The sequence below is a fragment of the Sitophilus oryzae genome, unplaced genomic scaffold (assembly GCF_002938485.1).
Source record: "Sitophilus oryzae breed Bouriz unplaced genomic scaffold, Soryzae_2.0 scaffold_158_pilon_pilon, whole genome shotgun sequence".
NCBI classification, from domain to species: domain Eukaryota; kingdom Metazoa; phylum Arthropoda; class Insecta; order Coleoptera; family Curculionidae; genus Sitophilus; species Sitophilus oryzae.
The window spans coordinates 2,059,385-2,083,618 of NW_022146269.1; the positions used below are offsets into that span (position 1 = coordinate 2,059,385).

General features: G+C 32.9%; 1 protein-coding gene across 1 annotated transcript in view; it reads left to right on the forward strand.

Moving 5' to 3' along the window:
- The window catches only part of LOC115879849 (intraflagellar transport protein 172 homolog), a 49,246-nt gene extending 29,001 nt beyond the window's left edge, over positions 1-20,245 (forward strand). The window contains exons 15-23 of the mRNA XM_030896849.1: positions 1,767-1,915; positions 1,972-2,191; positions 2,251-2,548; positions 7,164-7,473; positions 12,990-13,204; positions 16,745-17,049; positions 17,140-17,341; positions 18,700-18,944; positions 19,936-20,245. Coding sequence (XP_030752709.1) covers positions 1,767-1,915; positions 1,972-2,191; positions 2,251-2,548; positions 7,164-7,473; positions 12,990-13,204; positions 16,745-17,049; positions 17,140-17,341; positions 18,700-18,944; positions 19,936-20,172 — 2,181 coding nt within the window. The 3' untranslated portion in view covers positions 20,173-20,245. The remainder of the gene's footprint in view (positions 1-1,766; positions 1,916-1,971; positions 2,192-2,250; positions 2,549-7,163; positions 7,474-12,989; positions 13,205-16,744; positions 17,050-17,139; positions 17,342-18,699; positions 18,945-19,935) is intronic.
- The last annotated feature ends 3,989 nt before the right edge of the window (positions 20,246-24,234 follow it).

Sequence of the window (24,234 nt, forward strand, 5' to 3'; positions counted from 1 at the left end):
GAGTACCGTTTCCTAACGGAGGTTAGCTATTATTATGACCATGTTTATTTTATTTGCGGCTACTCTAAATAATCCATTCGATGTCATTCCATACCACTCTCTGAGGTTCTTCAGTCAGGATGTTCTTCTTTTGTCCCGACTACGTCCTCCTTGGGTTTTTCCTTCCCATAATATTCTGCAGCAATTGGTACTTAGGACCTGTTATAACATGTGCAAAATATTCTAATTTTTTCTTAATAATAATAATAATTCTTCTTAATAATAATACGTCCGGTGGCGTAGAGGTACAGCTCTCGTCTACCAATCTAAAGGTTGTGGGTTCGAATCCTACACTCGACATTTCATCTATACATTATGGTTACGCTATACTTATAGGGTTTTCTGCCGACTCGTCCCGTCGCGTCGTTTATCGACAAGCGGGCCGAGGTTGCCATATTTCAACCACAAAGCTCTTGCGGCGAGTAATAAACAAATTAACAACCTGTATGCGCGAGCTAGTATTATTATGTATTTCTTTTCGCGTTCATACGGTGTAGCACCTCGATATTCGTAACTCTGTCGACCCAATAAATCCGAAACATGTGACGATAACACCACCTTTCGAAAGCCATCAGTTTTTTAATATTAAAATTCGCTATATTGTAATTTTACATTGGAACATGTAATGTAACTAATAAGTCCAATTCTGTCAATAGCATCGTAATATGATGTAGATATCCAAATAACAAATATATTAAAGTCAATATGGATCAATAAACTTGACTTTGACTATTACTTTCGCAGGTAATATAATTTCAATGTAATTTTTCGTAAGAATTGTTTTTCAATTACTTCGTCAAAACTAACTAGAAACATCAACGTCTCCTGATCTTAAATGCCTATTGATACTTATGTTGCATCTGCCTATGACGATTCACAAACTAAATATATTAGAATCTATTGAACTATACAAACACATCACATAGCCTACGTTAAAGGTCTAAACCTGATCACAATGTTCGAAATTTTCTAACTTGTGTAAATGTCTTTTTAATACAAAAAATTGTGTGCACTATGTGCGCATATTTGAAGTGAAACTTCTTACTGACGACTTTTAAATTGAAGGATTTGTTTGAAAAAGTGTAATTTTACATGTTGTAAAAGTAAATAAATTAATAATTTGATTCACTTTCACACAATTTGTATTAAAATGACCGTCTTTGGACTCCATTCGGCTTTATTCGCATGCCGAGTTTGGTTCCATTCGACCCATAATTAAGGAAAATCCTGATAATTTCGTCCATTTAGAGGCATTGGTTCGAAACGGCGAGGGCGTCATCCTGTAGCCCGTCCCCATATCAAATGCTTAGTCCCACCCCGGTGAAGATGTAAATGAAACGTCGCGTCGTATCCAACATTGCAGTGTGACCGTGGGAGATAGTGGGTGGGACCGTGTGCATCGTTGCTGACATAGCCTACCCACCAAATTGAATCGCGATCGGACATCAACTTTTGACGTTTTTTACGTCAAAACTAACTGTCACAGTGACACGTGTCGTGCACGGTCAAGTTGATTCACTGATGATGGTTTCGTAGTTTAGGAAATATCTTACACAAAAACTAAGCTGTAAGCTGTCCTTACCACTTTCCCTCTCATGTGTCGTGTATCCTGTCACGGCTTTGAATTTTTACTAACCCAGCGCGCGTAAAGAAGTTTCAGTCCAACAAACAAATATTTTAACCAGTGAAGATTTTTTTAGCTGTTTGGTCTTTTTTTCTATTTTTAGATAAGGCTAGTGGAAAAATATCATCCTAATTTACTACAAACGACACATTTACATTTAGGACAACAGCTCGAAAGCCAAGGAAAACACAGGGCTGCTGAAATACATTTTCTAGCTTGTGGGGAGTGGAAGGCGGCTATGAATATGTACAGGTGTGAAGTCAATAGCTTTATTTTGTATATTCTCTTTTTAACAAAATCTTTAACAGGACTTTAGGCATGTGGGAGGAAGCTTATAGGGTTGCCAAACAAAATGGAGGACCTACAGCAGCCAACCAAGTAGCATTCCTTTGGGCCAGAACATTACCTATCGATTCTGCTATAAAACTATTAAACAAATATGGAATATTGGAATCGTGCATTAACTATGCATGTGAAACATATCAATTTGATTTTGCTTTTCAATTATGTAAGGAACTACCAACTAAAGTAAGGTTGCACAAATATATTGCTATCTATTATTAATAATATTTAAAAATATTTTTAAGGTTCCTGAAGTTCATTACAAATATGCGATGGCTTTGGAAGATGATGGAAAATTCTCCGAAGCTGAAGCAGAATTTGTGCTCGCTGATAAACCGAAAGAAGCTGTATTAATGTATGTTCACGCGCAGAACTGGATAGCAGCTCTGCGCGTAGCGGAAACCCACGAACCTGCCACTGTTCCTGAGGTTTTACAGGCTCAAGCCTCTCAGTGTTTCAAGGATAAGCAGTTTAACGAATTTGAAGTGCTGTTGCTTAGAGCACAAATGCCAGAATTGATTGTACAAAAATATAAGGCAGCAGGTAGTTTAATTGCATTTTTTATACTATAGGCCTATATATACGGTAAACTTATTAGGTTACCGTTCTTGCGATTGTCCCACTTAATTAGAAATTCAAATTTTTGAAAGACCCGCGATACAATTCTCGTAGCCATCAGTAAATTCCCAGAACTAACTCACGCTGAATAACTAGTTAATAGAAAAACAAGGCTATAGGGTATATCCAACCATATCTTTATTAAACAGAGCCATAAAAAAAATAACATTCGGAATAATAGTCGGGAATATTCGATTTTTCCAAATATCTTCGAAAGTAATCGGATTTTTACAGATTTCGAAACACTACGTTTTATAGTCCAGCACGGCGCAATTTTTCTCTAATTTAATCGTCTTTGTATCTCTTATGGTTTACGAGATCCCTGTAGTGTGTATTCTTATGCACATGCGTTTCATAATATATCTACATGCCATTTCTAAGTCATTAAAAATAAAAATGGCGCACGGCGGCGCACTATTTGTTTGTTGGCTCAACAAATAGGTATTCTAAATAACTTGCTAATGACAAAATAAATGCCCGACAAATCCCGATTGATAAACAAAAACACTATTATATGTGTATATTAGACAAATTAATCTGAATTTTTCGGTTCCATTTTAATTTTATTTTTTACATGTACTCATGCAATACAAAATAAATGAATTTTTATTTGTTAGTGATCTACATATCTTGAACTCACATAGTGACAATTTTAATTTTTTACAATTAATTACACCAACAGGTAATTATAACACAAATATAGAAAATTAATCAAAGGGCCAGGAATAAACAAATGTGGTTTAAAAAATGCCTGGGTTTCCACGGCCTCTGCGACAAATTTTGACAAGCCGGGTGGCATAAGTCAATCTGGTTGGATTAATTGGATCATGAGCTTCAATAATATGTGACACTAGTACATGTTTACTACATTTGATAAATTCTTTTTATGACCGGCTTTTAGACGGAAATATTCCTCTTTTTGGCTTTAGAAAACGGTGTTATACAGGGTGGTCCGAACTCTATACCGGAAACTTCGGCAACATATTGTGCAGATAAAAATAAGTAAAAAGTTCGTATAAATGTATGTCCTAAAATGCTTAGTTTCGGAGATACAGGGTGTAGAAGATTCATTTTTATTTCGATTTTTTTCAAATAATTTCAGAAGTAACGTCAATATTTGGATGAAAATTGGGGTTTGGGAGTTTTTTGACATAAGAAATTTGATTTTGATGTCAATATGACTCCTACTAGGAGAGAGCGCCACCTACATATTTTTTAACTGGTTTGAAGAATAATAACTTTTCGTCTGCACCTGTATAAAACTACTGAGTAAAAAAATATACATTTACGACGTTTTTTACGTGAAAAAGGTCTCTTGGTAAAAATCGCTACAAGTAATGGTTCCCAAGATATTTGGAATCGAAATTACCAATACCCGTCATCATTGACATAAATTAAACATGTTGACTAAAGCTTGATTTTCATGCATCCGTTGTCCGACGATACGATGATACGATATTAATTTTATTGGTTGAATTTAAAGACTGCGGTTGGTTAGAAACGGTTAACCAATCGAAGCCTTTAAATGCAACCAATTAAATTAATATCGTATCAACGTATCGTCGGATAACGGATGCATGAAAATCAAGCTTAAGTAGTTATTAGAGTGAAAGTTTCATTTTTATTTCGATTTATTCCAAATAATTTCTGAAGTAACGTCAACATTTGCATGAAAATTCGTGGATGGGTGTTTTTTGACATGAGAAATTAGATTTTGATGTCAATATGACTCCCATTTGTAGGTGGCGCCACCTACATGTATTTTAACTGTTTTGAAGAGTAATAACTTTTCGTCGGCACCTGTATAAAACTACCGAGTAAAAAAATATACATTTACGACTTTTTTACATAAAAAAGGTCTCTTGGTAAAAATCGCTAACAGTAATGGTTCTCGAGATATTTGGAATTGAAATTATCAATACCTGTCATCATTGACATAAATTAAACATGTTGACTAAATAGTAACTAGACTGAAATCATAAATTTGAAGTCTTTTTGTGTCAAAAGTTCAAAAGAAACTGTTTAATCATCATTTTTTCGCAGAAAAACTTATGATTAATTTAAAAAAATAAAAATATATTATTTCAGTCAAATAACTATACTGAACGCGTGCTTACTTTTTGTCAATAATGACATTATTGACTATTTCCATTCTAAATATCTTGAGAACGGTTGCTCGTAGCGATTTTTACCAAGAGACATTTTTTACATAAAAAGTCATGGAAATGTATATTTTTTTAGTCAATAGTTTTATACAGGTACAGTCGAAAAGTTATTACTCTTCAAAACAGTTATAACACATGTAGGTGGCGCCCTCACAAATAGGAGTAATTTTGACATCAAAATCAAATTTCTCTTGTCACAAAACTCCCAGATACCAATTTTCATCCAAATATTGACGTTACTTCAGAAATTATTTGGAAAAAATCGAAATAAAATTGAAACTTCTACACCCTGTATACCGAAACTAAACATTTTAGAACATACATTTATACAAACATTTTTACTTATTTTTATCTGCAGAATATGCTGCCGAAGTTTCCGGAATACAGTTCGGACCACCCTGTATATGTCCGTATCTTTGAATAAGAAGACTAAGGAAGGAGCATAATGCTATCCATGTATTCATGCATGGTGGGCGGAAAAGCCACCATAAAAGCTCTCTAGGGTGGGGATCCTTGACAGTTCTGTTTGACGATTCATTTGACACATTTGAATTTTATTTGAAATTTTGTGGATTTGTCAGTCTTTACGGAGCTTATTTTATGTTATTTATTATTTATTCTACTACTGATAGTTGTATAAAGGTAGTAAATCTAGATGGAAATTGTGGCAGAACTTAAATTAACAGTGACACTATCGGGATTTATCGAAAAAGACTCTAAAATAGTTGGTTGTGTAGCGTGCGGTAGATCTCGGCAAAAATTGAGTGAAATAATGGAACAACTTTTCGCTAGTAAGTGACTATAGGTATAATATACATACGTGTAGTAAACCGATCATTTATGAAATTCACTTAAATTAACTAAATTATATATTTTTCTTGCATTTTAGCTTTTATTTATTACTTGTCAAAGATTTAATGTCAAAGAATTTAGATATGTTAATTTGACTTACCTGCTTCAGTAGCGTATCGGATGTTTGTGTTAATAAATACTTATTATAACTTATCTATTTTTATTACAATTATATATTTTTATAACAATTTTAATAACTACCAACATTTATTCACAACGTAAAATAAAACAACAAATTATTGAGTCTACCCCACGTCTACCCTACATCATAGTTTTACATTTTTTAAATAAAATTAGAACGACACTGATAAACCGGAATTTAAGTCGGCCATATTTGAGGCCCATCGCGGTGTACCTAAGATTTTTGATATGCTCCTTCCTTAGTCTTCTTATTCAAAGTATGACTCCCATTTGTAGGTGGCGCCACCTACATGTATTTTAACTGTTTTGAAGAGTAATAACTTTTCGTCGGCACCTGTATAAAACTACCGAGTAAAAAAATATACATTTACGACTTTTTTTACATAAAAAAGGTCTCTTGGTAAAAATCGCTAACAGTAATGGTTCTCGAGATATTTGGAATCGAAATTATCAATACCTGTCATCATTGACATAAATTAAACATGTTGACTAAATAGTAACTAGACTGAAATCATAAATTTGAAGTCTTTTTGTGTCAAAAGTTCAAAAGAAACTGTTTAATCATCATTTTTTCGCAGAAAAACTTATGATTAATTTAAAAAAATAAAAATCTATTATTTCAGTCAAATAACTATACTCAACGTGTGCTTATTTTTTGTCAATAATGACATTATTGACTATTTCCATTCTAAATATCTTGAGAACGGTTGCTCGTAGCGATTTTTACTTAGAGACATTTTTTACATAAAAAGTCATGGAAATGTATATTTTTTTAGTCAATAGTTTTATACAGGTACAGTCGAAAAGTTATTACTCTTCAAAACAGTTATAACACATGTAGGTGGCGCCCTCACAAATAGGAGTAATTTTGACATCAAAATCAAATTTCTCGTGTCACAAAACTCCCAGATACCAATTTTCATCCAAATATTGACGTTACTTCAGAAATTATTTGGAAAAAATCGAAATAAAAATGAAACTTCTACACCCTGTATACCGAAACTAAACATTTTAGAACATACATTTATACAAACATTTTTACTTATTTTTATCTGCAGAATATGCTGCCGAAGTTTCGGGAATACAGTTCGGACCACCCTGTATATGTCGATATCTTTGAATAAGAAGACTAAGGAAGGAGCATAATGCTATTCATGTATTCATGCATGGTGGGCGGAAAAGCCACCATAAAAGCTCTCTAGGGTGGGGATCCTTGACAGTTCTGTTTGACGATTCATTTGACACATTTGAATTTGATTTGAAATTTTGTGGATTTGTCAGTCTTTACGGAGCTTATTTTATGTTATTTATTATTTATTCTACTACTGATAGTTGTATAAAGGTAGTAAATCTAGATGGAAATTGTCTTTCTCAAATTTCAGAAATGTGGATAGATGCACTCAGAGTGTGTAAGGACTATTTGCCACACCTATATCCGACGTTACAATCTGAATATAGCAGCTGTCACCACAACAAAACAACAGACGTTAATATAGAAACGCTGCTCTCAAAAGCCAACGAATGGGCATTGGCTGGTCAGCACAAACAAGCCATCGAATGCCTGTTGCAAGTGAATACTTCGATCACAGAACCTTCTATAGTTAAAAGAGCCCTACTGAGAGCAGCCGATATGGTAAATAAGTTCTTGTTTGGTCAAGAAGCCATGGATATAATTAAAATTTTATCGCCAAGGTAATGTATATACTCAATTCAAAATAATTTGCAATTGAAACATACACTATATACTTTACAAATTTACATAAAGCGTATGATATTTTTTACTGGTTTGTAGAAAAAAATAACAATATCCTTCAAAACTCTTATAAATCACGAAATCTAGACTTTTAGTCTTTTTCGTTAAGTTTCAGCAGTTATCGAAATAAAAATAAATCATAAATCATATAGCTTCTCATGTAAAATACGTATAAGTTATGTCAAAATATATGATATATTTTCATGATTTAGTAGTACTCGATTCACCATTCTTTTTCAATACAAATAAATTTGATTAGAAAACTAATTTGCCAAATATCTAGTTCTTATTGGTTCTGAGAAAGTAACAGTAAACTAATAGAAGAATCAGTAGAAACACACAAATATGTACTTAGTTTATGGTACGAATGTGGTTTTATGGCCAATAAACTTGGGTGATTCAAAATACCATATTCCCAACAAAATTCTGTAGTAGTAGCAACAAAAAACTGTTTCTACTTCACGTATTGTTACCCATTTGAGCGAAAGAATTATCATGTTGTTTCAAATTTGGCGATTTGGCATCCTATCAGCTAGCTGATTCACAGATCACAATGGCGTAGCCATAGAAATATCAGATTCTTTTGATAACCAAGCTATTTACTTTTAAAAGTTATAATCTAGTTATCATAAGAATAACTAGGCCTAGTTATTAGTGTTCTCTCTGGGCCTAACCAAATAAAAACTAATATTCATTGTTAAACATACAATATTCATGATTTTACCTTTACATTATATCAAGGTAGATAAGCAATGACACATGTAAGTATTAATTTTTGGAGTCGTCAAAATTGTTATAATTTGTTTTTATTTTCTAAAGAAGATTGTGAATTGATCGTCAGGCTGTTTTATTTTTTGTTTCAATTACCGTAGAAGTTAGTTCCTTTAATTTCAATGTAAGCATTCAGAACATCAAAATTAGTGGTAGACATTTTCAATTAGTAGAAAAAGTTAAAAAACTTTTAACTTTTCCACTAATTATATACTTCAAAATTTGCGAGAAATGTCATTTTGGCCTTTGATTATCTTCCGTCAAGAGAAATTGTGGTTAGAAATCAAAAGTTGATTGTTTTATAAGCTAAATATTAGGCTTTCTCTATGAATACAACTGGCTAAAGCTTGATTTTCATGCATCCGTTGTCCGACGATACGTTCAAACCAATAAAATTAATATCGTATCAATGTATCGTCGGACAACCGATGCATGAAAATCAAGCTTAACTCAAGCTGTTGCTAGGATATTTTATTAATTTTAATTGTGTTTTTTAAACATTGTGTATGATCGTAAACTAAAAAGTATAAAGTGTAATTGAAACCACTAATTTATTCCACTAATTGCGAGGTTCTGAATGAGGCTTAAAACAAAATTATACAATTTTCCCACATTACGCCAAAATATGTTCTATCGTCATCTACGCACAACTATGTCCGCATCAGAGCTCCTAACATGGTTAGTGAAACGTATTGTATGACTGAAAAAAAAGGCGTCAGAGTTAGTTTGAAAATGATGATCGGTTAATATTCTTACTACTTATAAAATTATTCTACATATAAAATGACAGCGGGTTTGATTTTCAAAGTCGCCTCTGACGCCAGTTTTTTTATCGTATGTTACAACTAGTATAAGAACTATTTTGGTCTAATATGCTAAATCTCTAATTTTCTTCTGTAATACCTACCTATAGTAGTAGAGGTAGAACCCAAATACACGAAAAACGTTTCAAATAATGATAGAAGCAATTGATTTGACCCGCAGCACCTTATTGCAAGTGGAGGCTAATTCAAAATGGCGGCGTTTTTTTAGAATGGCTGTTTTATTTGTTTTTTTTTAAGTTATTTAATCGATTAAAATAATAAGTGTATTTTTAATTCAAATGCTAATAATAATAGGATTAATACTACACTAAGTATATAAAATTGAAAATGGCGGAATTTAGTTCTGTATTAATAATTAGTAGTTGCGAGCTAATTGTCTATCACCTACGCGCGAGTTATAAGTTTTAGTTCAAATCAAAAATTTATTACAAGCAGCAGCACACCAATAAAGTAATTGTGAGAAGACCCCTTTGGTCCCCCCTTCCACGCGTGCCCCCCCCCAAGAAAAAATCTGAAGAAATATTAAATTTCCATATAAAATATAAACCTTTTACATTAAGTATTGTTACGAATTTACTCTCTCCGTGGGTCCCAATAATTCAAAACACTCAGAACAACAACGACTTTATTAAATCCACTTATTAAAAATCCACAATTATTTTACAATATTTCAATTATTATTCAGAACTTTATTGTACATCGTAAAAACTTAAACTAACTAAAGACTAAACGCGTCCGCCTTCATCTTCCGAGAACTGGTCAGTGAAGTTTCGTCTCCAAATCTTATGTTGAAAAAGATGCCGCAAAATTGGAAGCATTGCGCATTGATATTGTTTGGGATCAATATGTAATTGATAGCGTTAAAATTACTGTCCGTGAAGAACGAGGACATGGAATTGGCCGCCAAGTAACCGGCCTTACTAGACTTCCACCAAACAGGCCAGATTTCTTAAAAAACCCATTAAACAAAATTGATCTCTTCATTTTTTTAGCAAATTTTTTTATTGCAGTAGAAAGCAAAATAGTATATGTATCAAATATAGGTGACATAATTTACTCATCAGCAAAGGCAAGAAGCAGATGACAGAATAATATTACATTTAAAGGATTCGGTGCAGCATGGGTCTCAGAACGTGGTAGTGCGAACAGTTGATACTGATATACTAGCTTTTTACGCACAATTTAAATCTCTTGGTCTCCAGAATTTATGGGTTCTTTTTGGTACAGGTGCAAAGAGACGATATTTAGCAGCACACCTTATGGCAGGTAAGCCTCTCACACACAAATAACACACTTGGCCTAAAAAATCATATTTTAGATGATCTTGGCGACAAGGCTACCGCTCTTCCTGGGTTTCATGCTTTTAAGGATGTGACACGGTGTCTTTCTTTTCTTACAAAGGAAAAAAATCTGCCTGGAAAACATGGAATTCGCAGAGCGATAAGACAACCAAAGCTTTTCAAGCGATTTCAAGCCCAACACTGTCTTCCATTCCGGACGATGTCGTCAAAGTTCTTGCTAGCTTCACTGCTCAGATGCTCAATCCACTTAGCCCTGCAACCAACACTGATACCACAAGAAAAGAATTAGTTTGTTCTCAAAACAAGCCAATTCATTTAATACCTCCGACTTCTGCAGCACTGTATCAACATATCCTAAGGGCTGCTTACCAAGCTGGTCAAGTCTGGGGTCATTCTTACTGTATGGATGACGTAACGCCATTACCTAAGGGATGGGACTGGGTTAAAAAGAATTCAAAGTGGACTCCTCTATGGTCTGTTCTTCCAAATGTATATAAGTGTAGTCGGTGTAAATGCAAAAGAAGTGGTCTTCCATGTACAGGGTGGGTCAAATTCGACGCTTTTAAATGGAAACAACCTTTTCTATAGGAAATAGACAAAAACTAATATCGGTGTCTGGAGCTCAATTTTTGTCAAAAACATGATGGTGAAAACCGCATATCGATATCTGTTACCGTTTCGGAGTTACGGGGTGTTTTTCAAAAATATGCATTTTTAACAAATCGCTGTAACTTTTTTGCTATGGAAAATGTTGTATTTTTATGCAAACATTTCCAAAGCACCTTTTTACGTAGAATTTAATGGTTTAAGTATAATTTTTTTAAAATTAATAATTTAAGAATTATCAACAGAAAATTTGATTTTTTATATGGGACACCCTGTATATTTTTAATTAGCTGAAAAGAATTTAAAATTACCTTTCCAAAAATATAGCACACTTGATATTTTGTTATAACCCCCTTCGAAATACAGATTTTTTAAAAGTTCGCCACTTTTAACTAGTAGGCTTTGGACCCCTCATTGATGATATGCCCTTAATGGAATTCGAAAACATATTTTTCCAGCAAGACGACGCACCACCTCTGAACGCTGAAGTTATCAGCAAATTTCTGCAGCCAATTTCAAGAATAATTGAACAGCTGACCAAGAACCCAGCCGTTGGCCGTCGAGGCCGCCTGACTTAGTGCCCATGGATCTAATCCTATGGATATATTTGCGGAAGAATAAAGGTTCCTTATTCTTCCATATAATCTAGACAAGAATTAGAAATATTTAGCAGTTATGAGAGGGTATCTTTCACCCCCACTGAGTTAATGAATTCCGCAAGAAATGTTCAAAAACTGCCCCGTCTGTCCATAACAGAAGACGGTCGATATGTCGAACACCTGTAGCAAAATCTCATGTCCTGGTTTGCTGTTTATTTTTATTGTTATGAGATATAGTTTAAATGTGTTGATGTTAGTTAAATATATTTTAAATTGTTATAAAATTCTGCATTTCTCATAGCAAATATTATTTTCGTTTTAATTGATGCTCACAGCTAGAATTTTTTTGCATTACAGCCGGTGCCGTTCAAAGCCTACTTATTTAAAGCGGGCGAATTTTTATATACTCTATATCTCGAAGAGGAATCGAGCGAAATATCAAGTGTGTTATATTTTTGGAAAGGTAATTTTAAATTCTTTTCAATAAATTAAAAATATACAGGGTGTCCCATATAAAAAATCAATTTTTCTGTTGATAACTCTTAAATTATTAATTTTAAAAAAATTATACTTAAACAATTAAATTCTACGTAAAAAGGTGCTTTGGAAGTGTTTTCATAGAAATACAAAATTTTCCATAGCAAAAAAGTTACAGCGATTTGTTAAAATTGCACATTTTTGAAAAACACCCCGTAACTCCGAAACGGTAACAGATATTGATGTGCGGTTTTCACCATCATGTTTTTGATGAAAATTGAGCTCCAGACACCGATATTAGTTTTTGTCTATCTCCTATAGAAAAGGGTGTTTCCATTTAAAAGCATCGAATTTGACCCACCCTGTACACTGCATGCAGTTCCTGCAAAGACATGTGCACCAACATTGTAATTCAAAAGTTGGTATTTTTAAATATTTTTATATTTTTCCGAGCTAGACAAAAAGTTTCTGAGTAGACTTATTTTTTTTAATTTTTTATTTTAGTTTAGAAGATTCCGAAGACTAAGGAATGGTATCCGCCGCCATTTTGTAAAAAATTACGCCATTTTATTTTTTTTTTCTTAAAAACGATGTACTTTTAATAAATCATAAAAGTTAAAATTCCTATTCTATTAATTTCTACCCCATTAGTCTCATAAGAATTAAGTTAAGCTGCGCCATTTTGAAAAATTTCGCCATTTTGAATCTGCCTCATTCTGCCTCCACTCCTGATAATGTGCTGCGGGCCAAATCAACCTACTATATGTAAGTAAACTTTCTGCCAAGCGGTTTTATTCTATCACGATTTGAAACGTTTTTTGGTCTACCGCTACGATTACTATAAAAAGTTTCAACGTAAAGCGTGTTTTACTTTAAGGTTAATTGAAATGGGCGAACACGCAGTAGCTGCCCAACTCTATATCAGCATGGAGCTAATGAAGGAAGCAATTGACGCTTTCATTACGGCGGAAGATTGGGAGAAAGCAAGAAAAGTTGCTAAAGAACTAGAGCCAGCTTATGAGAGTTACGTAGAAAGCAAATACAAAGACAGGTTGTTGAAGAAAGGAGATGTGGAACAATTGGCTGACGTTGGTACGTACGTAAGACAATAAATAATTTGATAATTTAAAGATGGTACACAATGTTCCATTTTAAATAAAACTGTTACATCACTCGTATTACGGGTACCTTTACTAGAGTACTAAATATTTAGTGTCTAAAGTCGCAAACGTGGTACAAATACAACGAGTGTTCCCAATACCCATACATTTTTCAACAGATTCTTGAGAGATCTAGCATAATCCTACCGTACCAATACTTATTCTCCTTATAGCCATCAAAATTAAGTCTCTATTAAATATTTCGGATATTTGGAGTTGCTCCTTTATAATGTGTTTTTATTAGGCCCGTTTTTGAAATAACTAAGCCCACGGCCACAGAGAAAGCGATTTTTGAGTTTTTTTGCGCGAAGCGTCTTTTGCGACTAAAACAAAATAACAGTATGATAAAGCAGTGGCCCAAGAACGGCATAAAGAACGGCAAACTAATAGGATTGCTCATCCTCATAAGACGCAAGAACAGTTAACCTAATAGGACTGCTCATTCAGCCAAAAGTGTCCGCCAGGTGCATGCGAAAACTACTCGCTTTGTGACGTCATTGTAGCCCTTGTCATGGTTATTAGTCCTTATCCGGCAACCAATAATACACACACGTGCATTATTGGTTACCGAATGCAAAACGTTCATTATTTAGTTTATTTATTTAAACACCTTATATGTATGCAGTATAGAAAATTAACTGTATAAATCGTATTAATTACTCGGATAATGCATTTTTAAGAACAGCAGTTCCCAGCATCACCGTTTGCAAGCATTCTTTTTAAAGTACTTCCGTATTTTGCTTTAAAATAATTAATAAACAAAATCGTGGGCACTTAGTATGCACTTTGTCACCAATCCACAACACAAAATGAACGTATTTATACACTCTATAACTCTAAAAACTTTAAAGACACCCTTTTCACATTTAAAATTGACAAAATAATTAACTCAAAATTTCTCAGCTGTTATTTTTATAAGTTTACCATAGGCAACTAATAATACACACTATCATGACAAGGCCACGAAGGCTTTGACAAGGACTACAATGACGTCACAACTGTCAGCTGAAGCGCGGGAAGAGGCGAACGTACGTGTTATGAGGATGAACAATCCATATACATATTACTTTTTACAAATATACTCAGCCTAATCTCCAAAAAGTGAAGCCCAAACAGTGAAAGAACAATATGGAATTCTGCATAAGTCTATTTCACCCGGATATTCATTTAACTGAGCATGCCTCACCTGAAGAAGTTTTCATTGGTCGATGTTTTTAAAGGGAAGTGGTTGACTGACATTTCACCTAACCTTCAATTTTATTTATATTTTTATTATTTATAACACATTATCATGGAGTTGGAAAAATATCAAAAATAGTTGGAAACAATAAACTAAACAAAATCACTCTTTTACGCGCACAAATAAAAAGTAATCCAAACAGAACTAAAACAACAATCAATCGGAGTTTGGCGCAATCGCAGTTCAATCCATATCCGGGTGAAATAGACTTATGCAGTTTTAATATGGAGCTGGGTTATGTTGTCTTTTTCTTATGGCACAGAAATTGCACACGGAGTTAAATAGGGAACCCTGAGTATATTTGTAAATAATACGTATATGGAGCAATCCTATTAGTTTAACGTTCTTGCATAAGACGTACGTTCGCTTCTTCCCGCGCTTCAGCTGACAGTTGTGACGTCATTGTAGTCCTTGTCATTATAGTGTGTATTATATTAGTTGCCTACGGTAAACTTATAAAAATAACAGGTGAAAAATTTTGAGTTAATTATTTTGTCAATTTTAAATGTGAAAAAGGTGTTTTAAAAGTTTTTAGAGCTATATAGTGTATAAATACGTTCATTTCGTGTTGTGGATTGTGACAAAGGGCTTACTAAGTGCCTACGATAATGTTTAGTAATTATTTTAAAGCAAAATATGGAAGTACTCTAAAAAGAATGCCTGCAAAAGGTGATGCTGGGACCTGCTGTTCTTAAAAATGCATTATCCGAGTATTTAATATGACTTATACAGTTAATTTTCTATACTGCATCCATATAAGGTGTTTAAATAAATAAACTAAATAATGAACGTTTTGCATCCGGCAACCAATAATGCACGTGTATGTATTATTGGTTGCCGGATAAGGACTAATAAGGTAATTTAAACGTATTTGACTAATAATCATGACAAGGACTACAATGACGTCACAAAGCGAGGAGTTTTCGCATGCACCTAGCAGACACCTTTGGCTGAATGAGCAGTCCTATTAGGTTAACTGTTCTTGGGTGTGGCCCGACCAAAAGCGTGTAGCGTTCGGCGTGTCTTCCAAAAGACGCAAATGAAAACAAATCAGTTTGTTTTCTGTAGCGGCTTTAGCGATTTCGAAAATGAGACCCTGTCATAGGCGGACGTAATATCTAATAATATAATAAAAATAAATTAAATAGTATGCATTTAGTATTATGTATTCTTATTATACATTAATATATATTAGTATTCTAGTTGGTTAGGTTAGGTTGGGTATTATCTAAAAATATTTTTATAGAGGACATTTACTGTTTAGAAAGATTTTATTAAATTGAAGGATTTGTAGGACATGTTTGGAAAAGTAATAATTAAAAAAATATATTTTTTTTTGAGTAAACAGTGCTTTTTACGCATAACAGATATTTTTTTACGTGCAACAAATAGTTTTTTACACGTAAAAATAGTTTTTTGTGCGTAATTTTTTTTTACGTGTAATAAATAGTTTTCAACATGGACTGCTCACAAATACATGTCGCGTCACTACGTATTTCTAAGCCGTTACCGTTACGTGTCTTTACAACTAGCTCGTGTGTCAGTGCCGTCCCGCTACCTCGTGTGTGACGGCCTTGAATTTTTACTCTGTTTTCCTTCAGAAGTTTCCCTTCAAAAAGTTTGATAAATCATGTCCTAAAATTGCGTTAGCAATTAGTAATATTTACTCTACTAATTATAATTATTGATTATATTATATTATTATAATTATAATACACAAGTAATCACAAAACTCCAGCATAAAAATGTATATGTTACGGTTAAAGTCCGATGCCCGGTTAATGTCGACATTAATAGGTTAATGTTTGGTTTTGGTTGTTTTGTTGTGTGTTATTCTCGAGATTAACCGGGGAATGTCGACAATAACCGGACATCGGACCTTAACTGTAACATATACACAAAAAAACTAAAATTCGTAAAATAAATGGCAAATAATAATAATTATTTTTACACACACCACTGGCACTAGCAGTAGATTGCGTTTGTCGTCGAATATCCAGCCCGTTCAACAGTCGATCCGAGCATATCTTTAATCTTCGTCTTTTCAACGCTAACCGCGCCGATCTCGCCTATCTCTTTCTCACGGGATTGATTGTTGGACGGGCCGGGAATCCACGAGCTTGTGACGTTACTAATTGACATTTTGATGTGATTTTGATATAAACTGCAGTTTGGCGTAACAGTTTTGTTTTAACTAATTTGATATCGCATTTTGAAGAAAATATGTTTTAGATATAATCGGTGCGTTGGATCTGTTGGCTGAGCAGGGACAGTGGGTACGGTGCATCGAAAAAGCTAAAGCTCATAACACAGTGCCCATTTTACATAAATATGTCGCTCTATATGCCGCCAAATTGCTCAAGGATGGTTTTGTGGTTGAAGCATTAAATTTGTATTCGACTCACGGAGCTCCGGCCATGCCACAGAATTTTAATATTTACAATCACATCGCTACTGAGCTATTTGGAGCGCCAGACTTATCTGATCCGGATTCGTACGGCGTTTGGGAGCAACTCAGACGAATGTTGTTAGAAATTGTAAGTTTCTGATGGAGCCCTCTTTGTGATAATATAGATTTGGTCTAATTAATTGTGAGTTATTAATTCCTTCCGCGTATGTTTTTGTAGAATGAAGGTTTAGATATCGCTCCAAATATTTCCGTGGAGACCAAGATGCACTTTAAGAATTTATTGCTGATAGCCCATTTCTATGCATTGAGATGTGCCTGCAAACAAACTACCTCTCTAAAAGCTATCGGCGTAAAAATAAGCACAGCGTTATTGAGATATACCGATATAATACCGGCGGACAAAGCTTTTTATGAAGCAGGTGAGTAAATCAGATCGAAACTTACGAAATTATATGATTGTGATATCGATATATTGAATGATGTAGATCTTTTTTTTGAGTTACCAATAGTTACCAACACAGGTAGTCACAGTCACAGGGAGTTCAAGCTTAACAGGTGAATGCCCAAAAAGATTCATTTCAATCGCATAGTATAAAAACAAAAGAACTCCATCAAAAGGCGCTGAGTTTAAAAAACTGTCTTAGATACTTACTATATATGAATTTACAATTACCGAGTGTTAAAATTAAAATTAAAATATCTATCTTATTTATTATTTTCAAAATAAAATATATTTTTTTAAAATAAATTATAGAGGGTGTCACAAGATTACAAATTAATTAAAAAAAACTGCTAAAGAGTTTTTTGATATCATAATTTTATGTATTTGGCAATAGTTTAGAATACGGTTTTTGTGTGTCATGTACGAATAATATCATAGTTTTATTATCTTGTATTTATTTATTAATAAATTAAGTTGTTAATAAATAAATAAATTTAACCATATAGTTGCTATATATTAGACCATTTGCTACGTTCTTAGATTTTAAGTCCCAAACATTGCTCTTGAGATTTTGTCCCGCTAGAATAACCATCCGCCGCACTGTGGAGCGCTGGTCAGCGCGTGACGTTGCATTCCACGGCGATTACGACAACGGAGATTTGACGCGATCGAACAGTCCTTTAGAATATATACAGTCCTTGTAGTTAGTTATCATTCCCATATAGGGGTACAAATTTGTAAACTCTTCGTGATACTATACTGCATGATCGAAAAAAAAAACGGCGTTAAGGACGGCTAGGGAATGATAATTAATGACAATTTTGACGAGGTCAATCTCTAGACGTCATTTATTAAAAACTGACATAAAACTTGTCAAAAATTAATACTAATTATAGAAAGATTAAAAAAGGATAGTACGTCTCCAGACACTCAAATTTATTTCCAAAAAAATAGTGTTCCTCTAATTTTAAAAATCGTTTTTACTCAATATAAAAATAAATCACAACTTCTTAAGGTCAACTTGCAGTAAGCGCCATTAAAAAATAAAGAAGCGTACGGGTCAAGTATGTGACATTTAGGGCTTGACCTCGTCAAAATTATTATCGATTTTCATTCCCCAGCCGTCTTTGACGCTGTTTTTTTTTTCGATCGTATGGTACTTTTGTATAGAGGTAAATTGTGTTAAATTAACTTATTTTGATTACAAAAATACATAGTAGTTCTATGTCCACGGAATATTGTAACAGTTTGTATTCTTCTGGGCTGACATATTTTTCTGTTGGACAGATTAGGTAGGTATATTTATTAAGATAATGAGAAATTTTACTTTTTAAGGTAAAGACCTAAGAGACGAAGGCCGATTATCTGAGGCTTTTGTATTCTTAAATCATTATTTGGATTTATGCGAAGCTATAGAGGAAGGCGAAGGGCAACTTGTAGATCACTCCGATCTAGTTCAGACCGATTTTCCTTCTAACATCCCTATACCTTCGCGGCTTTATTTAGCGGACGATTCTAAAGAACATGACAACATTCGAGAATGGGTATTGGCAGTGAGCATGGATCAAAAAGTTGAACAGGTTAGTAAATAAAATTTTATATCCCAATCTGTAATTCTCTAAATAGGGTAATTAATATTAAAACTACTCATGTTTGTTATAAAAAAAAAGAAAAAAAATACTAAGTTTATACTCTGAATAAAAAGTTGGTAGACACCTCAAAAAAACTCTCTCCACCTACGAGCTCTTAATTTTAATAGGAAGGTCCTCCGACTTTCAGTTTTCTATTTTTTCCTCAGACAAACACATTAGAAACACTTTCTAATGTGTTTTGCACTAATTCATTTACATCATGTAAATACCGTATGATCGAATAAAAACGGCGTCAACGGTCGCTATGAAATGAAGGTCGCTGTCATTTTATATGTAAAATTATATGGGAAATGTCATCGATCGTCATTTCCAAGCCAACTGGACGCCGTTTTTTTTTTCCATCATACGGTATATCCAGTGACAAGTGAAGTTAGGCAAACCGCAATAAAAAGAATAAAGAATCCCATTTTGATTTTTCATATTTCAGTTGGCGGTTTGATTGCAGATTGCTATGAATTGATAGCAGCTCGAACATTCAGCTTTTTTGAATTTGATATAAAAACGCTATGTCCATAAAAAACTACGCCAAGTTGGCATCGATACGAACGATAATTTACATTTCACATATATTTTTACATGTAAAATGACATCTATGTCCATTTCCAAGCCAACTTTGACGCCGTTCTTATTTTGACCATATGATATTCTTTTATAAAAAATTACTACCATATTTTTAAACATATAGTGCCCTATCTCACATACTGGCGTAACTCGCATTTAGTAAATTTGTCAGAAGAGAAGAACCTATTACTGAAAAATACTATTACTGCATTGATAGTGATAAATATAATTTCAGCAAGTGAAAAGTTGTGCCTGTCAAATAAGTTTCAAGTGGCGTATCTCATTTTTTAGACTTTTCAGTTACCTTTACGTGAGAAGAGGACACTATTCTATCACAGTAATTGGTATTTATTTTTAGGTACTGCCTATCGACGAACGTCAATTGTACGAGAGTTCTCTACAACCTGGAGAATTACCTTGCTTAGTCACTGGCTATCCAATTAAAAAACAACCAGTATCATTTTCAAAATCTAACTTCCAAGCTAGTAAAGATGCTTGGGCAAAACTTAACATGGGAGCAAAATTAGCTCCAGATTCAAATATACCTAGTGTAATAACATTTATAAATAAATGGTGTGGCACAATTATTAATTAAATATCTGCATTGAAATAACTTTATATACTTAGATTTCTAGTGCAAAATTATCAAATAAAATCTCTTAAGAATATATTAATGTACAATTTATTAAAACCAACAACTTTTCGATAATGCTACATAAATTTGAATATGTAAACTTAACTTTTTTTTTCTTAAACTAACTTATTTCATTTTTGGCTCAACTATTAACTAAATTAAATATTTTTTTGACACTAGTGAAATATTATGTTCCTTTATGTTCTTAGACGTACAGAGTGTTTAATTTTAGTTATAATGGAGGGTTATCTGATAAACTCATCAGGGTTGGAAAAAATGGACCCTTAAACGTAAAACCACAAGGTTTTATCATTACTAATAAGCGAGAAAAGAAATCATAATCAGAGACAACTAAAAGTCTGTTCAGCGATCGTGCAACGTTACGTCATAATTATTTCTCTAATTTTTTTAGGGTGTGTCTGAGATCAGTTCATATTGTTTAGAAAATACCGCATGATCGAATAAAAACGGCGTCAGCGATGTGTATGAAATGAAGATCGCTGTCATTTTATATGCAAAATTATATGGGAAATGTCATCGATCGTCATTTCATAACCATCGCTGACGCCGTTTTTATTCGATCATACGTTATGAGATAGAGCAAAATACTATGTATCAAAAAAATTACAAATTTCTCGATTATTACAACAGTAATATTTAAAATACCTGTTCACCTGCATATTTTTGAGAAAAACCCTGTTTTCTGATTGGCTATCAGAGAAACTCCCCCTAGCGGACATTTTTCGAACTTGAAAATAATTTCCAGCGATTTCTCTCGGTCGATTTACTTATTAGAATTTTTTTCCCAAAGTTATACGATAAGTAGTTTCTGCGACACAGCCGGCGTCCATTCTTAGTTGGCCACCCGGTACTTACTTCATATACAGCGTCCACGGACAAGAGTGTTCTACCAGTGTCTCTTTCTCGAGAAAAATAATTCACAAGCTTAGCAATGAGCTCTTGTTTTTGATTAAATCTTTGAGGCATTTTTGCAATAAAAAAAATTGAATTTTATTTGACAGCAACAATCAAATTTTAATTTTGACAATGATCGATATCCTTCAATAGAATTATAACCCCAAATCAAATGACAATCACAATTATTAAAATCAATGTGCAATTATTTACAAAATGCCACAATGACGTCATCAATCTGTTTCATCTGGTTGTTAAGTGAAAGAGAGAGTTCGACACTATTGACGTGACGTTGAACAATGGCTGAACATTCTATGCGTTCTGAAATTATTAATTGAGTACATTCCCTTTATATTAAATTCATGTAGGTATGTTAGCCCCTTTGAATAAGAAGACTAAGGAAGGAGCATAATACTATCCATGTATTCATGCATGATGGGCGGAAAAAGGACTCTAGGGTGGGGATCCTTGACAGTGCTGTTTGACGATTCATTTGACACATTTGAATTTGATTTGAAATTTTGTGGATTTGTCAGTCTTTACGGAGCTTATTTTATGTTATTTATTATTTATTCTACTACTGATTAGCGATGGGAACTATCGAATGAATTAGACTATCGAATGGTTACTGAATGAATGATTTCAACTATCGAATGGTTTCATTCGAATAAAATCATTCATTCATTTGTATACTAAAGCATATGTGACAACCTCGCCGTGCGACTAAATGGTTATCGTTAAGCCACGACTATCGAATGCTTTTGATAAATGAAATTTAGTATTCGTTTGATTTTTGTCTGCGTCAGTGCATTATTAGTTCTTCCAAATTTTTATAACTTGCCTTCTAAATACTGTGCTATTTTTGCGTTTATTAAAATATTTAAAATACTAAAGTAGTAGTGTTTTTTTTAATTGACGATTGTGTACGTATGCCGGTGGTCAAAATGTTTCCGAAAATGTGTGTGATTTTCCGATCTTCCAATTATTTAATTTTATACGGTATATGGTCTATTTTTTTAATGTAAAATTTTGAGAAGTAACAATTTTTAAGAGAGATGAGGTGAACTTACAATTAATTTTAAAAATACATATGTATTTGTATTTTAGATAATATGAATTAGTTGGAACTTAATAATCATATTTAAGTAATGTGGTAATGTGGTTAAGTAAATGGTTATCGAACTCAAATTTTGGGATGAGAAAATTAAATTGATTGATTAAAGTTTTACACGTGCCAATTTAAAAAAAAAGTTAACGATATTTGTATTTTGTTTATGCTAATTCTCTTACATGTAGATTTTTGCGGAGAAATATTTAATTTATTTTTTAAAGTAAATGCCAGTAAAAGCAAATATTATTTTTAAATACTAATACAAAGTAATAAAAAGTAATACACATATATAATTTTGATTTCTAATTTTTTATTTATATTTTTCTTCTATTACACTGCATGCTTAGAAAATTAATAAATGTTTATATTTCATGATTTTAAAATTTATTGTTAATATAACGAATTAGTTCTGTAATTATTATTATTTAATAAACCAACGTTGCCAAAAAATTTAGAGACTATATTATTTTTAAATAGGATCTAATATAAATAATTTTGACTTCTAATTTGTTGTTTATATTTTGCTACTACTTAAAAAAATGTTTATATTAAATGATTTTAAATTTTGTTGTTAATAGGTATAACAAATTATTACTGTTATTATTTATTAAACCAGTTTTGCTTAAAAACATTAAAAATCATTTTCCTATATCCAAAATAAAAAGTATTATTGCAGTGTAACAACAGAATATTAATAAAAAAACATGCAAAATATATAGTTATACTATCCCTAACTAACTATAATACCAAAGAATAATATTCTTTGCTAATACCAACTAATACGAATATACGGCAACAGCGCCGTTCATAATGTATTTTCTGTGTAAATACTAGCACCTCAAAAAAAATAATGTGTCCTTATCTTTATCTGAATCAAAATCAAAGATGCCGGCGTTTTTCGTACCATTGCCACCGACCGCCGATCGCTGTCGGGTTTCTAGGAAAGAAACCTACGTCGCCGGGCGATAACTAAAATCCAGTTTATATTTTATTATAATCGATCCTGACGAATAAATGAATTTTACAAAAGAATGAATTTTATAAATGAATGGTTTTTGCTGCCGAATTAATATATTTCAAGGCAGATGACGCATCTATTCGATATTTTTATTCGAATAGTTTTCGACGAATGTTTTCTTACTAGCTATCGAATTATTCGAATGAATTGCAACTATCGAATGTTTCGATAGTATTCATTCGATAGTTCCCACTACTACTACTGATAGTTGTATAAAGGTAGTAAATCAAGATATTTGATATATACTTGCGTATGTTTGATGACATTGCAATATTATGGTACCATGAAGCATATCAAGAGGTACCATAATGTAGTACCATATTACGATACCATTTCCTGGCGATCGATTGGGCTTAAACTTGGTATACTACGGATCTTCGGTGACATTGCAATATTATGGTACCTTGAAGCATATCGAGTGGAGTACAATATTATGATATCATTTCCTGGATTTCGATTGGGCCCAAATTTGGTATACTTGCGTTTCTTTATAAAGATTTGTTGTGTGCTACTGCATTTTAATAAATTATTTCCATTATTATTAAACTTATATTTCATTACTAACGTTCCAAAGGTTCCAGCATTAATAAATATCACTATCAATTGCCCTGTATATTTTTAAAGGTAATTAAAGGTATTTTCTTAGTTAACAATATAAGGTAGTGTATATTAAAAATGTATTTTTTGAGTATATTTTTTGTAATAACATACTTTAACTATACTTAACTATTTTAAAAGCCAAACGAATACTTAAAATAATTGTGTCTGACAAGAAAAGAAGAATAGAAAGAAACTATTATACACCAGAAAAAGAATGGGATGCCAATTAAAGGTCTTTTTGAATCTAGCAACTGTGCATATTTAGGCGAGCTTCAAGGCCGTCGACGTGCCGTCGATCTAAAACCGAAAGTTCAAAATTTCCAATTATATTCTGAGTATGATATTGTCGCGCCATCTAGTATTTTATTTGTTCAATTTT